Source organism: Pseudophryne corroboree, chromosome 6 (genome assembly GCF_028390025.1).
Source record: "Pseudophryne corroboree isolate aPseCor3 chromosome 6, aPseCor3.hap2, whole genome shotgun sequence".
In the NCBI taxonomy this organism is placed as follows: domain Eukaryota; kingdom Metazoa; phylum Chordata; class Amphibia; order Anura; family Myobatrachidae; genus Pseudophryne; species Pseudophryne corroboree.
The window spans coordinates 5264520-5279666 of NC_086449.1; the positions used below are offsets into that span (position 1 = coordinate 5264520).

At 45.4% G+C, this 15147-nt stretch overlaps 1 protein-coding gene across 2 annotated transcripts in view; it reads left to right on the forward strand.

The window, feature by feature from the left end:
* The first annotated feature begins 2702 nt into the window (after window positions 1–2702).
* The window catches only part of SLC12A9 (solute carrier family 12 member 9), a 40727-nt gene continuing 28282 nt past the window's right edge, over window positions 2703–15147 (forward strand). Inside the window, exons 1-5 of one of the 2 annotated variants that reach the window (XM_063930698.1) lie at window positions 2703–2767; window positions 4680–4871; window positions 8017–8151; window positions 14317–14448; window positions 14538–14831. In XM_063930698.1, coding sequence (XP_063786768.1) covers window positions 2707–2767; window positions 4680–4871; window positions 8017–8151; window positions 14317–14448; window positions 14538–14831 — 814 coding nt within the window. In that variant the 5' untranslated portion in view covers window positions 2703–2706. Of the gene's footprint in view, window positions 2782–4679; window positions 4872–8016; window positions 8152–14316; window positions 14449–14537; window positions 14832–15147 lie in introns of both variants that reach the window. The other variant, XM_063930699.1, reaches the window with a different exon arrangement.

Here is a 15147-nt window from a genome sequence, read left to right on the forward strand (position 1 = left end):
TATACTCAGTATTATTATACAGTGCAGCGTGTGATTACAATGTATCAGTGTATACTCAGTATTATTATACAGTGCAGCGTGTGATTACAGTGTATACTCAGTATTATTATACAGTGCAGCGTGTGATTACAGTGTATCAGTGTATACTCAGTATTATTATACAGTGCAGCGTGTGATTACAGTGTATACTCAGTATTATTATACAGTGCAGCGTGTGATTACAATGTATCAGTGTATACTCAGTATTATTATACAGTGCAGCGTGTGATTACAGTGTATCAGTGTATACTCAGTATTATTATACAGTGAAGCGTGTGAGTACAGTGTATCAGTGTATACTCAGTATTATTATACAGTGCAGCGTGTGAGTATAGGGTATACTCAGTATTATTATACAGTGCAGCGTGTGAGTACAGTGTATCAGTGTATACTCAGTATTATTATACAGTGCAGCGTGTGATAACAGTGTATCCGTGTATACTCAGTATTATTATACAGTGCAGCTTTGTGATTACAGTGTATACTCAGTATTATTATACAGTGCAGCGTGTGATTACAGTGTATCAGTGTATACTCAGTATTATTATACAGTGCAGCGTGTGATTACAGTGTATCAGTGTATACTCAGTATTATTATACAGTGCAGCATGTGAGTACAGTGTATCTGTGTATACTCAGTATTATTATACAGTGCAGTGTGTGAGTACTGTGTATCGGTGTATACTCAGTATTATTATACAGTGCAGCGTGTGATTACAGGGTATCAGTGTATACTCAGTATTATTATACAGTGCAGCGTGTGATTACAGTGTATCATTGTATACTCAGTATTATTATACAGTGCAGTGTGTGATTACAATGTATCGGTGTATACTCAGTATTATTATACAGTGCAGCGTGTGAGTACAGTGTATCTGTGTATACTCAGTATTATTATACAGTGCAGCGTGTGAGTACAGTGTATCATTGTATACTCTGTATTATTATACAGTGCAGCGTGTGATTACAGTGTATCAGTGTATACTCAGTATTATTATACAGTGCAGCGTGTGATTACAGTGTATCATTGTATACTCAGTATTATTATACAGTGCAGCGTGTGATTACAGTGTATCATTGTATACTCAGTATTATTATACAGTGCAGCGTGTGATTACAGTGTATCAGTGTATACTCAGTATTATTATACAGTGCAGCGTGTGATTACAGTGTATCATTGTATACTCAGTATTATTATACAGTGCAGCGTGTGATTACAGTGTATCAGTGTATACTCAGTATTATTATACAGTGCAGCGTGTGAGTACAGTGTATCAGTGTATACTCAGTATTATTATACAGTGCAGCGTGTGATTACAGTGTATCAGTGTATACTCAGTATTATTATACAGTGCAGCGTGTGAGTACAGTGTATCTGTGTATACTCAGTATTATTATACAGTGCAGCGTGTGAGTACAGTGTATCATTGTATACTCAGTATTATTATACAGTGCAGCGTGTGATTACAGTGTATCAGTGTATACTCAGTATTATTATACAGTGCAGCGTGTGATTACAGTGTATCATTGTATACTCAGTATTATTATACAGTGCAGCGTGTGATTACAGTGTATCATTGTATACTCAGTATTATTATACAGTGCAGCGTGTGATTACAGTGTATCAGTGTATACTCAGTATTATTATACAGTGCAGCGTGTGATTACAGTGTATCATTGTATACTCAGTATTATTATACAGTGCAGCGTGTGATTACAGTGTATCAGTGTATACTCAGTATTATTATACAGTGCAGCGTGTGATTACAGTGTATCATTGTATACTCAGTATTATTATACAGTGCAGCGTGTGATTACAGTGTATCAGTGTATACTCAGTATTATTATACAGTGCAGCGTGTGATTACAGTGTATCAGTGTATACTCAGTATTATTATACAGTGCAGCGTGTGATTACAGTGTATCAGTGTATACTCAGTATTATTATACAGTGCAGCGTGTGAGTACAGTGTATCAGTGTATACTCAGTATTATTATACAGTGCAGCGTGTGATTACAGTGTATCAGTGTATACTCAGTATTATTATACAGTGCAGCGTGTGAGTACAGTGTATCTGTGTATACTCAGTATTATTATACAGTGCAGCGTGTGAGTACAGTGTATCATTGTATACTCAGTATTATTATACAGTGCAGCGTGTGATTACAGTGTATCAGTGTATACTCAGTATTATTATTATACAGTGCAGCGTGTGATTACAGTGTATCATTGTATACTCAGTATTATTATACAGTGCAGCGTGTGATTACAGTGTATCATTGTATACTCAGTATTATTATACAGTGCAGCGTGTGATTACAGTGTATCAGTGTATACTCAGTATTATTATACAGTGCAGCGTGTGATTACAGTGTATCATTGTATACTCAGTATTATTATACAGTGCAGCGTGTGATTACAGTGTATCAGTGTATACTCAGTGTTATTATACAGTGCAGCGTGTGATTACAGTGTATCAGTGTATACTCAGTATTATTATACAGTGCAGTGTATCAGTATAACAGCGGTACATACTCGGTACAGCTATACCGGGCAGCGTACGGACACTGTGTAACAATCACACAGCATGAATCGTGTCTTTGTGTCAGGCTGCAGCTCCCTCTGTGTCATACACACTCCTGCTATAAGGGGGAGGGTGTGGTCACATGAGCAGTCAGCTGATGAGGAAGAGCTGCTGTCCTCCTGGGTGTGCAGAGAGAGTGCAGGGTGGGTATATACAGGTATAATACGGGTGACCGGGGTGCTGTGGGTATACATGTGATATAATAACATAGGTGACATGTGCTGCACTGGTTGTAGTATGACACACTGATCAGAGAACACAGGTGTGTCCGGTGTGTGCAGGGTGGGTATATACAGGTATATTACGAGATGCTGTGGGTGTACATGTGATGTAATGACATAGGTGACATGTGCTGCACTGTATGTAGTGTGACACACTGATCAGAGAACATGCGTGTGTCCGGTGTGTGCAGGGTGGGTATATACAAGTATATTACGAGTTGCTGTGGGTGTACATGTGATATAATAACATAGGTGACATGTGCTGCACTGTATGTAGTATGACACACTGATCAGAGAACACGCGTGTGTCCGGTGTGTGCAGGGTTGGTATATACAGGTACATTACGAGTTGCTGTGGGTGTACATGTGATATAATAACATAGGTGACATGTGCAGCACTGTATGTAGTGTGACACACTGATCAGAGAACACACGTGTGTCCGGTGTGTGCAGGGTGGGTATATACAGGTATATTACGATATGCTGTGGGTGTACATGTGATGTAATGACATAGGTGACATGTGCTGCACTGTATGTAGTGTGACACACTGATCAGAGAACACGCGTGTGTCCGGTGTGTGCAGGGTGGGTATATACAGGTATATTACGAGTTGCTGTGGGTGTACATGTGATATAATAACATAGGTGACATGTGCTGCACTGTATGTAGTATGACACACTGATCAGAGAACACGCGTGTGTCCGGTGTGTGCAGGGTGGGTATATACAGGTATATTACGATATGCTGTGGGTGTACATGTGATGTAATGACATAGGTGACATGTGCTGCACTGTATGTAGTGTGACACACTGATCAGAGAACACGCGTGTGTCCGGTGTGTGCAGGGTGGGTATATACAGGTATATTACGAGTTGCTGTGGGTGTACATGTGATATAATAACATAGGTGACATGTGCTGCACTGTATGTAGTATGACACACTGATCAGAGAACACGCGTGTGTCCGGTGTGTGCAGGGTGGGTATATACAGGTATATTACGATATGCTGTGGGTGTACATGTGATGTAATGACATAGGTGACATGTGCTGCACTGTATGTAGTGTGACACACTGATCAGAGAACACGCGTGTGTCCGGTGTGTGCAGGGTGGGTATATACAGGTATATTACGAGTTGCTGTGGGTGGACATGTGATATAATAACATAGGTGACATGTGCTGCACTGTATGTAGTATGACACACTGATCAGAGAACACGCGTGTGTCCGGTGTGTGCAGGGTTGGTATATACAGGTATATAACGAGTTGCTGTGGGTGTACATGTGATATAATAACATAGGTGACATGTGCAGCACTGTATGTAGTGTGACACACTGATCAGAGAACACACGTGTGTGCAGGGTGGGTATATACAGGTATATTACGGGTGACCGGGGTGCTGTGGGTGTACATGTGATATAGTGACATAGGTGGCATGTGCAGCACTGTATATAATGTGACATAGGTGACATGTGCTGCACTGTATGTAGTGTGACACACTGATCAGAGAACACGCGTGTGTGCAGGGTGGGTATATTACGGGTGCTGTGGGTGTACATGTGATATAGTGACATAGGTGGCATGTGCAGCACTGTATATAATGTGACATAGGTGACATGTGCTGCACTGTATGTAGTGTGACACACTGATCAGAGAACACGCGTGTGTGCAGGGTGGGTATATTACGGGTGATCTGGGTGCTGTGGGTGTACATGTGATATAGTGACATAGGTGGCATGTGCAGCACTGTATATAATGTGACATAGGTGACATGTGCTGCACTGTATGTAGTGTGACACACTGATCAGAGAACACGCGTGTGTCCTGTACCTAGTGATGACCTCGGAAAGCTCCCCCCTCCTGCATTACCGCCTCTTCAGTGTGTCCGATGGAGCCCTCGCCCTCTGTGACGCAGACCCCGCCACCATGGTGTCCGGTCCTGCGCCCCGCAAGCTGTCCACCTTCTTTGGGGTTGTGGTGCCCACCGTCCTCTCCATGTTCAGTATTGTGCTCTTCATGAGGATTGGTAAGTGGCCCTCACAGCCGATCATTGCCTGCCTGTGTGTCTGATAAGACTGTATATGATAAGACTATGTATGTATGATAACACGGTCCTTGTGAGATAACCGGGTCTGTCTGGATGATAACACGGTCCTTGTGAGATAACTGTGTGTGTCTGGATGATAACACGGTACGTCTGTGATAACAGTGCCTGCCTGTTGAGTAGACTAGACGCTATTTTCCACATGTTAGCGTGTAATTGGCCTGTACATTATTACATGCCTGTCTGGCGGCCTGAGATTCAGCAAACTCTGAAAACTGCAAGTTATGTGTTTGCCTTATGAATCACTCTGACAGCTGTCCCAGCACCACAGCAATAGTGAGTTGCTGATAGGTAGTCACTGCCTGTCTGTCTGATGTGTCTGCCTGTCTGTATGTATGATCTGCCTGCCTGTATGATGTGTCTGCCTGTCTGTATGTATGATCTGCCTGCCTGTATGATGTGTCTGTATGATGTGTCTGCCTGTCTGTATGTATGATCTGCCTGCCTGTATGATGTGTCTGTATGATGTGTCTGCCTGTCTGTATGTATGATCTGCCTGCCTGTATGATGTGTCTGTCTGATGTGTCTGCCTGTCTGTATGTATGATCTGCCTGCCTGTATGATGTGTCTGTCTGATGTGTCTGCCTGTCTGTATGTATGATCTGCCTGCCTGTATGATGTGTCTGTATGATGTGTCTGCCTGTCTGTATGTATGATCTGCCTGCCTGTATGATGTGTCTGTCTGATGTGTCTGCCTGTCTGTATGTATGATCTGCCTGCCTGTATGATGTGTCTGTCTGATGTGTCTGCCTGTCTGTATGTATGATCTGCCTGCCTGTATGATGTGTCTGTCTGATGTGTCTGCCTGTCTGTATGTATGATCTGCCTGCCTGTATGATGTGTCTGTCTGATGTGTCTGCCTGTCTGTATGTATGATCTGCCTGTCTGTATGATGTGTCTGTATGATGTGTCTGCCTGTATGATGTGTCTGCCTGTCTGTATGTATGATCTGCCTGCCTGTATGATGTGTCTGTATGATGTGTCTGCCTGTCTGTATGTATGATCTGTCTGCCTGTATGATGTGTCTGCCTGTCTGTATGTATGATCTGCCTGCCTGTACGATGTGTCTGCCTGTACGATGTGTCTGCCTGTATGATGTGTCTGCCTGTGTGATGTATGTGTATGTATGATGTGTCTGCCTGTATGATGTGTCTGTATGATGTGTCTGTCTGTATGATGTGTCTGCCCGTATGATGTGCCTGTATGATGTGTCTGTATGATGTGTCTGTATGATCTGCCTGCCAGTATGATGTATCTGTATGATCTGCTTGTCTGTATGTATGGTCTGCCTGTATGATGTGTCTGTATGATATACCTGTCTGTATGATGTGCCTGTATGATGTGTCTGCCTGTATGATGTATCTGTATGTATGATGTGTATGTATGATGTGTCTGCCTGTATGATGTGTCTGTATGATGTGTCTGCCTGTATGATGTGTCTGTATGATCTGACTGCCAGTATGATGTGTCTGCCTGTCTGTATGTATGGTCTGCCTGTATGATGTGTCTGTCTCTGCCAGTATGATGTGTCTGCCTGTATGATGTGTCTGTATGATCTGCCTGTCTGTATGTATGATCTGCCTGTCTGTATGTATGGTCTGCCTGTATGATGTGTCTGCCTGTATGATGTGTCTGCCTGTATGATGTCTGCCTGTATGACGTCTGCCTGTATGATGTGTCTGTATGTATGATGTGTCTGCCTGTATGATGTGTATGTATGATGTGTCTGCCTGTATGAGGTGTATGTATGATGTGTCTGCCTGTATGATGTGTCTGTATGATGTGTCTGTGTATGTGATGTGTATGTATGATGTGTCTGCCTGTATGATGTGTCTGCCTGTATGATGTGTCTGCCTGTATGATGTGTCTGTGTGTATGATGTGTCTGCCTGTACGATGGCACTGCGCCTGTCTGTATGATAAGACTCTGCCTGTATTATAAGCTTCTTTCACGTCTCCCCATCCTGTGACATGACAGAAGCTGATTGTCTGATACTGTATATCACTGTGCAATTGATCACTTTTCAAGGTTTAGTACATCTCCCTAATACCCCTTTCACACCGCAGCTTGAACCCGATAAATTGCCGATTTTATTGGCTTCCTAAACGGTTCGAGCTGCGATGTGAAAGGGTCCCCTTCATTTTACCGTTTACAAAATACCGGTATTTTGAAACGGTAAAAAAGCAGGGTCCTACCCGTTTCAGACCCATTTAATTGTGCAGTGTGAAACGGTCTGAAACGGTATTTGCAAGCCCCAGCAGGTGATAGGCTGTCTCCTTGTGTGTCTCCATGTGTGATGTCACCAGGCAGAACCAGGTGATTTTCTATGGGTGAAACGGGTTCAGTGTGAAAGGTACCAAAACGGTAATGAAATGGTAATATACTGGTTACAACATGCGATGTGAAGGGGGTTTAACTGCTCAGACCCGTTTTAAGTACCATTTAAAATACCGTTTCAAAAGCAGGTTTTGAGATGTGAAAGCAGCATTACTAACCACTGATATGCATGTGTTGAGCGGCGGGATGTATCGCACGCAAAATGTGGCGCATCATGCATCCCGACCACTGCCTGTCTGACACTGTGTGACATATGTACTAAGCGTTGGGAGAGAGAAAAAGTAATATCCAATCTGCTCCTGACTGCCATGTCGCGGTCTGTGCTCAGAAAATGACAGGAGGAGCTGATTGGCTGGTACTCTATCTCTCTCCACTGTATCTCTCCAAAGCTTAGTACATATCCACCTGTGTCTGTCTCTATGGGGCAGATGTACTACTGGGCATATGTATCAAAGCTTGGAGATGGATAAATGGGGAGATGTAATAAACTTTGGAGAAACATACCAGCCAATCAGCTCCTAACTGCCATGTTACAGGTTGTGTTTAAACCAATGACAGTTGGGAGCTGATTGGTTGGCGCTTACAGTGGGATGTACTATCTGTAGGCAGACAGCACTAACCTACCAGTGTATTCTATGGAGTGTTCCCAGAAAGTAAGGCAGCAATGCTAACCACTGTGCCACCATGCCATTCTCCTGCCATCACCCTCGCCTATCTCTCTGTCATGCAGGGTTCGTGGTGGGACACGCCGGCTTCTTGCAGTCGCTCCTCATGCTCGTTGTAGCGTACGCCATTATCTGCCTGACCGTGCTGAGCGTCTGCGCTATCTCCACCAACGGCGCCGTCCAAGGCGGCGGAGCTTACTGTATCCTTCTGTGCACGAATGTAGGATACTCGCATAATAATGATAGTGTGATATACTGTAGGTTAATTTTCTTCTTCAGGGTCCACAGTTGATCCACAGGATTGACATGGGGTGTAGGTGGTTGGATAAGGATCGGGCACCAAACGGTTAAGCTTTTGATCTCCCAGAATGCTCCGGTTCAACCTCCCCTATAACTCCGCCTCCTGGCCAAAGGGCTCCTGGCCAAAGGGAATTCAGGTTTTCTGTTCGGTGCGGCAGGAGCCGGACGACATGTAAAACGGCGGGACTGTTTAACAGCCTTTCTTAGGGCGTGCTGCGCTTTGCGTCGTAGACGTATTGCGGCAACCGCTCCAGCTGCTTAGCTAACGGGGCTGCTGCCAGAGCATGGGATGAAAGGTTGGGCGACTTTTCCGCTCGTGGTGAGCCGCGTTTATGTACGCAGCCTGGCCGTCTCGGGTTGGAGGCTACGGGGCAGCGCTAACGTGGGGCGTTCGCCTCGGGTGTTCCCCCGCTAGACCACCAGGGCCTACAGGCCCAGGGAATAAATTTAGAGGCCACAGAACCCTGGGTGGACATCAGCAGTGGGGGAGTAAGGCCCAAGTTGTATACAAATTGTTATGTTCCTAAACCAAATCAAGCTACACCAATGTTCTCCTAGCCTAGAACCACCACAAGTACAAGAATGACCTTGGGTGGCTTCTCTTGTGCGGGTTTTGACAGGTATAGCGGATCGCTTGGCTACTCCTGCTATACCTCCAGCTATGGAATTTCCTCCAGGGCCTCCATGGTTGGATGTGTTCTCACATTCAGTCCAGGATTTGTCTCAGACCTCTGCGGCCTTTCAACACATGTTGCAGGCAGATAATTCTGTGGAAGGACCTGCACCCAGAGGTCTTCCAGATTCTAGATAAATGGGGATTGCTGTAAGTTGATCTCATGGCTTCACGTCAGAACAACAAGGTCCCAGTAACAGGAAGGCGGCGCCGTGATATTGATATCTCCAGCTTAGCCCAGACGCAATTGGCCCAGACGCAATTGGTACACAGATCTGCAGAGGTTATCAATGGACAAACCATTGCAGTTGCCTCAACGATCAGATCTATTGATTCAAGGTCCCTGTCTCTACTCACATCTGGATCGGCTGTTTTTGACCGCGTAGCTCTTGAGTTATCCGTCCTAAAGGCAAACGGATTTTCACAAGCGGTAATTCAAATTATGCTTCAGGCAAGGAAACCATCCTCAGCCCGCATCTATCACTGGATCTGACATATATATTCCAATGGTGCGCTGCCAGAAGTTATGAACCTCCATCCTTTAGAGTTTCCAGAATCTTGGCGTTTCTTTTCAGCCATAATTGACTGATCTCTCCGTCTAACCTCCCTTAAGGTACAAGTTTCGGCATTTTCCATATGGTTGCAGAGGAAAATTTCAGGGAGTGCTTCACATCCAGCCCCCTTTTGTACCTCCAACAGCTCCTTGGGACATAGGACTAGTTCTCAAGGCTCTTCAAGCTATCCCATTTGAACCATTGCACCTGGTGGATCTCAAATGGATGACAGCTAAACCTCTATTTCTACTGGAAATGGCTTCAGCTAGAAGAGTATCAGATTTAGGGGAACTTTCCTATCACCCTCCATTTCTGGTCTTTCATCCAGACAGAGCAGTTCTCAGAACCAGGTTTGGTTATCTTCCTAAGGTGGTCTCTAAATTTCACCTTAATGAAGAAATTGTAGTTCCGTCCTTCCAATTGCTGGACCTCACTGTGGGAAATGCATCATTGGATGTAGTTCGTGCACTAAGGATCTACGTGGATCATACCAGTGACATCAGAAGAACCGATGTTCTTTTTTTCCTATATGGATTCCATAAGAGAGGATGGCCTGTTAATAAGCAAATACTGGCTAGATGGCTTCAGATGACTATTTCAGTAGCCTATTCTCAAGCTGATCTCCCTATCCCGGATGATGTCTCTGCCCATTTACCCGCTCAGTTGGTCCCTCATGGACAGCCCGTCATGGTGCCTCAGCTGAACAACTCTGTAAGGCAGCCACGTGGTCTTCTATCAATACATTTCTGACACATTATGCCTTTGATACCTTTGCCTCTCAGGATGCTGCGTTTGGGCGTTAGATTCTCCTGTCAAATCAGGAGCATCCCCTCCCTTAAATTTTGCTTTGGGAAATCCCCATGTCAATCCTGTGAATCAACTGTGGACCCTGAAGAAGAAAACAAGAGTTATGGTAGACTTGCCATGGTCAACTGTTTCTTCGAGGTCCACAGGAACCACAGGGTGCCCACCCTGACGCACCTAATTTGAGAATATTTCACTTACTCCTTCCTTTTGGTATTGAAGAGTGTGGTGTTTTTTTCCTCGTATATATAGGTCTTCCTTCTCGCTTAATTCTGCTCCTGCCTTGGGCTTGCTGACAAAACTGACTTCCCTTGGCTAGGAGGTGGGGTTATAGGGGAGGATAAACCGGAGCATTCTGGGAGCTCAAAAGCTTAACTGTTTGGTGCCAGATCCTTATCCAACCACCTACACCTCATGTCAATCCTGTGGATCCTGTGGACCTCAAAGAAACAGCGTTAACCATGGTAAGTCTACCATAACTTGTTTTTAATATATATATATAACCAATCCATGAGGTCCACACTCACATAATCAGTTATCATGCTGGGGTGCATTTCCAGTGAAAGACAACCAACAGGTTATAGTTCCAAAATATCCATAGGAAGGGGAAGAACTCACCAGACTTCTTAAAACGTAGATCCTTTATTTCAAAGCATGAAATAAAACAGATACATCGACGTTTCGGTCCTATCTCATGCTTTGAAATAAAGGATCTACGTTTTAAGAAGTCTGGTGAGTGCTTCATATATATATATATATATATATATATATAGTGACCGGACGCCTTTCGTACGAAAGCACTCACCGCGTCCCGTTCCCAGTGCACAGATTGGAAGGTTTAGGTCACACGGGACCTGACCACATAGGGGATTCCCACTTACCGCCAGTAACCACCCACTGCGCTGTGGGCGGGTTTATGCTGCCACCACCAAACTCCTAACCTGCCGTGGCGTTTGGAACCACGGTTCTGCTCTGTATGTGCCGACACACTGCCTTACCACACCTGTGTGGTATTGACGATTCCCCACTAGCCACTTGCTAGGCCTCTACCGGTAGCTGGCGGAAGGCGGAACTTGGAGACGTTAGGTGCTTCCCTGGACAGCCGGAGGACGGGGCTATGTTTGGCATAACCATGTAGGTCACAAGATGAAGCAATCTTCTTGAGGCACATGATGTTTATTTGCTCAATAATAGTCTTAAAAAAGACTCTTCCCTATTGCTAGGGGCAACAGCATACAGCAAGATGTTACAGCAGAATGAAGATGGTACAATTACACTCTGGAGGCACGCAGGCCTCCTTTTTATGTCAATTTTCCACACAGTACCACAGGGGGTCATGTCCTCCCTGAGCCCTTTCTATCCAATCAAGATATCTTAGAAAATACAAATAAATAACTTACATTTCAAAAGGAGATAAGTGCAATAAAACAATATCCTCCTTCCTGTCACGCAGACAACGTTTGGTATCAGATTAACATTCACTATTGATAAATTTATCACATAGCTTCAAAATACAAATGTTTTTGTCTCATTCACATCTCCATGCAATCCCAGTGTTTGGGATTACAACAGGAAAGGCTGCAACACAACAATCAGTCTTCCTTCCTGCATCTACCATTCAGGGTTTGTATATCAATTAAATCAGGTACATGAAACAGGTTCCAAGCCCAGAACTACTTTACTTATGGGATAAGGAGATCCCCCGTGATTAGCATCTTTCTCTAAGGAACTTACACATCAAAAGGTTTTGTCATTCACACCTCTCTGCTAGGACAGGGCCATTAGCATGCCACTTCCTACTGACAGGAGATGATTATTCAGACAGCTATAGTAACTGCATTTTTCCTTTACATACATTTCATTTAAACATGTGTTTCCCTTTAAATATACACTGAGCCTGTGCCCTGCACAGGCTCCACATACCCAGGCACTGTAGTGCCTCATAGCACAATATATATATTACATTTGTAAACATTTTAAACACCTGGCGCCTAGCGCCCTATACATTTAAAATTGGCGCCAGGCGCCCATTGTCCCCATAATGGCGCCGGGCACTAGGGGTTAACCCCTTCAGTGCCACGGCCGCCATTACACGTGTGGCCACTAGTGCAGTCCGGCCACATATATATATATATATATATATATATATATATATATATATATATATTTATTTTTTTATTTTTTTTTCAAATGGAGCCGTAAGTCCTTAGTAACGATATTCCCTTTTATGCAGATATTATGCAAATAGTAACACGAGGGAAGTGACGGGTGGAGTGAAATAATTTTCCAATCGTGACACCTGTCTCATAGTCCTCATTGTTCTATGTCCCTGGGAAAGGGAGAGGGAGCGAGTGTGAGAGAGAGGGTGTCAGAGACAGAGAGAGGAGCAAGAGAGAGAGGGGAGAGACAGTGAGATGGAGGGGGAGGGAGCGTGAAGGAGAGGGATTCAGGGAGAGACAGAGAGCTGGAGAGAGGGGGGCGAGTGTCAGGGAGATAAGGAGAGAATGTGTTGGGGAGAGAGCGGTGTAAGAGAGAGAGGAGATAAGAGGGAGGGGGACTGAGTGGGAGAGACAGAATGTGTCATGGAGAGAGAGTGAGGGAGAGGGGTGCAAGAAGGAGAGAGGGGATAAACAGGGGAGAGGGAGTGAACAAGAGAGAGAGAGAGGGTGTCGGGGAGAGAGAGAGCAAAAGCGCATCAGAGAGTGTGTCATGGAGAGAAAGAGGGTGAGACAGAGAGAGAGGAAGAGGTAGAGGGAGAAAGGTGAGAGACAGAGGGATGGGGAGTGAGCGGGAGGGAGAGAGAGAGAGCGCGTCAGGGAGAGAGAGCGTGAGAAAAAGAGAGAGGGGGAGAAGAAGGGACGGGGAGAGAGACTAACTGTTACAGACTGGCTAGGCCAGGCCTGGCCAACCTGTGGCTCTCCAGCGGTTGTAAAACTACAAGTCCCATCATGCTTTGCCACAGTTTTGCTATTAGGGCTTGCTAAAACTGTGGCAAGGCATGCTGGGATGTGTAGTTTCACAACATCTGGAGAGGCCTGGGCTAGGCTTCAGGACAGTTCTCTGATGGGGGCGGGCACTTCACTGCATTAGGCCCTGCCCCCTTTACACATGTGAGTCATGGCACTGCAGTGCCCTGCTGCCTGGTAGGGGTAGAGTGGGCCGGCCGGGGCAATATTTCCCTCAGCGTGTGGGCCCCTGGACAACCGATAATCTGGCCCTGGGGTCATGCCATGAATAAGTCACACAAGGTCCATCTTCCTGTGAAGGTAACAGCGCCTCCTAGTGATTGAATTGATAGCTGTCCGTTTGGTGCATGAATGTTAAACATTACGGGGGTTATTCAGAGATGGACGCAGATCCATCTACTCACATGCTGGGGGCTGCCCTGCACAGGGCATATGTGTGGCGCCGCCCCGCGATGCATTCATTACATGTATTAGGTGATAACCAGCATCAGACTGAGGGGGTTATGTATCGTGGTTAGGCCTGAAATGTAAAAGGGCAATGATTTGACAAGCCGCCATCAGAAGCACCGGGTTCTAGAACCCAAGATCTAGTAAATAAACCCCTGGGACTCGGGGTGCATCTCTGGCGCACCCTATAAATACTAAAACGTATTCTTTTGCGCGTTAAATTTCCACGCCATTGCTTGTTAAATGCTGGGATAGCTGTGCAGATCGTGGTTCAGACCCTGGTGGGGAAAGTGGTGGTCGGCCTTCGTTGTAATGTCTTCTAATTGTCTGAATGAGCGGAACTCTGTAGGCTTCTCACAGGGCTATCTGGGGGATGTATAGCAATACTACAAACTGTCCAGGCTAGGTCAGAGCTGCCCATGGCTTGGTCAGTGGTTCCTCTGGGTTTTCTGCTCCTGGGCCATTCCTAACCCTTATACAGTATCTCCAGTGTGTTATCCATAGACAGTCCACACAGCACACACGGCCTGCAGGCCAGGAGAGCGGGAAAGCAGGTGGCCTCTCTTCTTACCCCACTCCGTTACTCCTCAGCTGACCTGTTTCTCCTTAACGATGCCCCAGTTATGATCTCCCGCACGCTAGGCCCGGAGTTCGGGGGAAGCATTGGCCTGATGTTCTATTTGGCCAATGTATGCGCCTGTGGTGTTTATGTCCTTGGACTGGTGGAGGCTGTTCTGGATCTCTTCGGGAAAGGTCAGTTCTTCCCCTGAATCTCCTCTCATCGCCACCCCCCCTTCCCCCGTCTCTTCACTCCATAACTGCTCCCTCCTTGTCTCCCCCAGACTCATCTGACCCCACAAACTCCCTGCGCTCCCTCCCCCAGGGATACGGATACAACTTCCTATATGCCAGCGTTGTGCTCCTGGTCTGTCTCTCGGTTTGTCTGGTGGGAGCGTCCATTTACTCCCAGGCTGCATTTTTCATTTTTATTCTGGTCACTTTGGTCCTTCTGTCCATTCTGCTTAGTTTCTTAGCTGTGGGGCCGCTTCACGTGACGATCCGACATGGCGGCAATATCACCCTGGTGGGGGAGTACACCGGCATCAACTCTAGCACTCTGCATGATAACCTGCAAGGTGAGTAGTGTCTATGCGGGGCCCCACACCCCGATATTCTGCCCTCTACTTTCCAAGTTCCAACTCTCTCTCATTTTCTCTTTCTCTTCTCTCTCATCTTTTTCTTTGTCTGTCTCTCTTTTTATTTTTTTTCCATATATATATCTCCTTATATATCTTTCTTTTGGCTTTCACTCTTTCCTGTTTGACTGTAATTAACTTATCTTATGTTATCTTCTTTCTTTCTTTCTTTCTTTCTTTCTTTCTTTCTTTCTTTCTTTCTTTCTTTCTTTCTTTCTTTCTCTTTTGTTCTTGCGCACTCTCTCTCGTGCGCTCT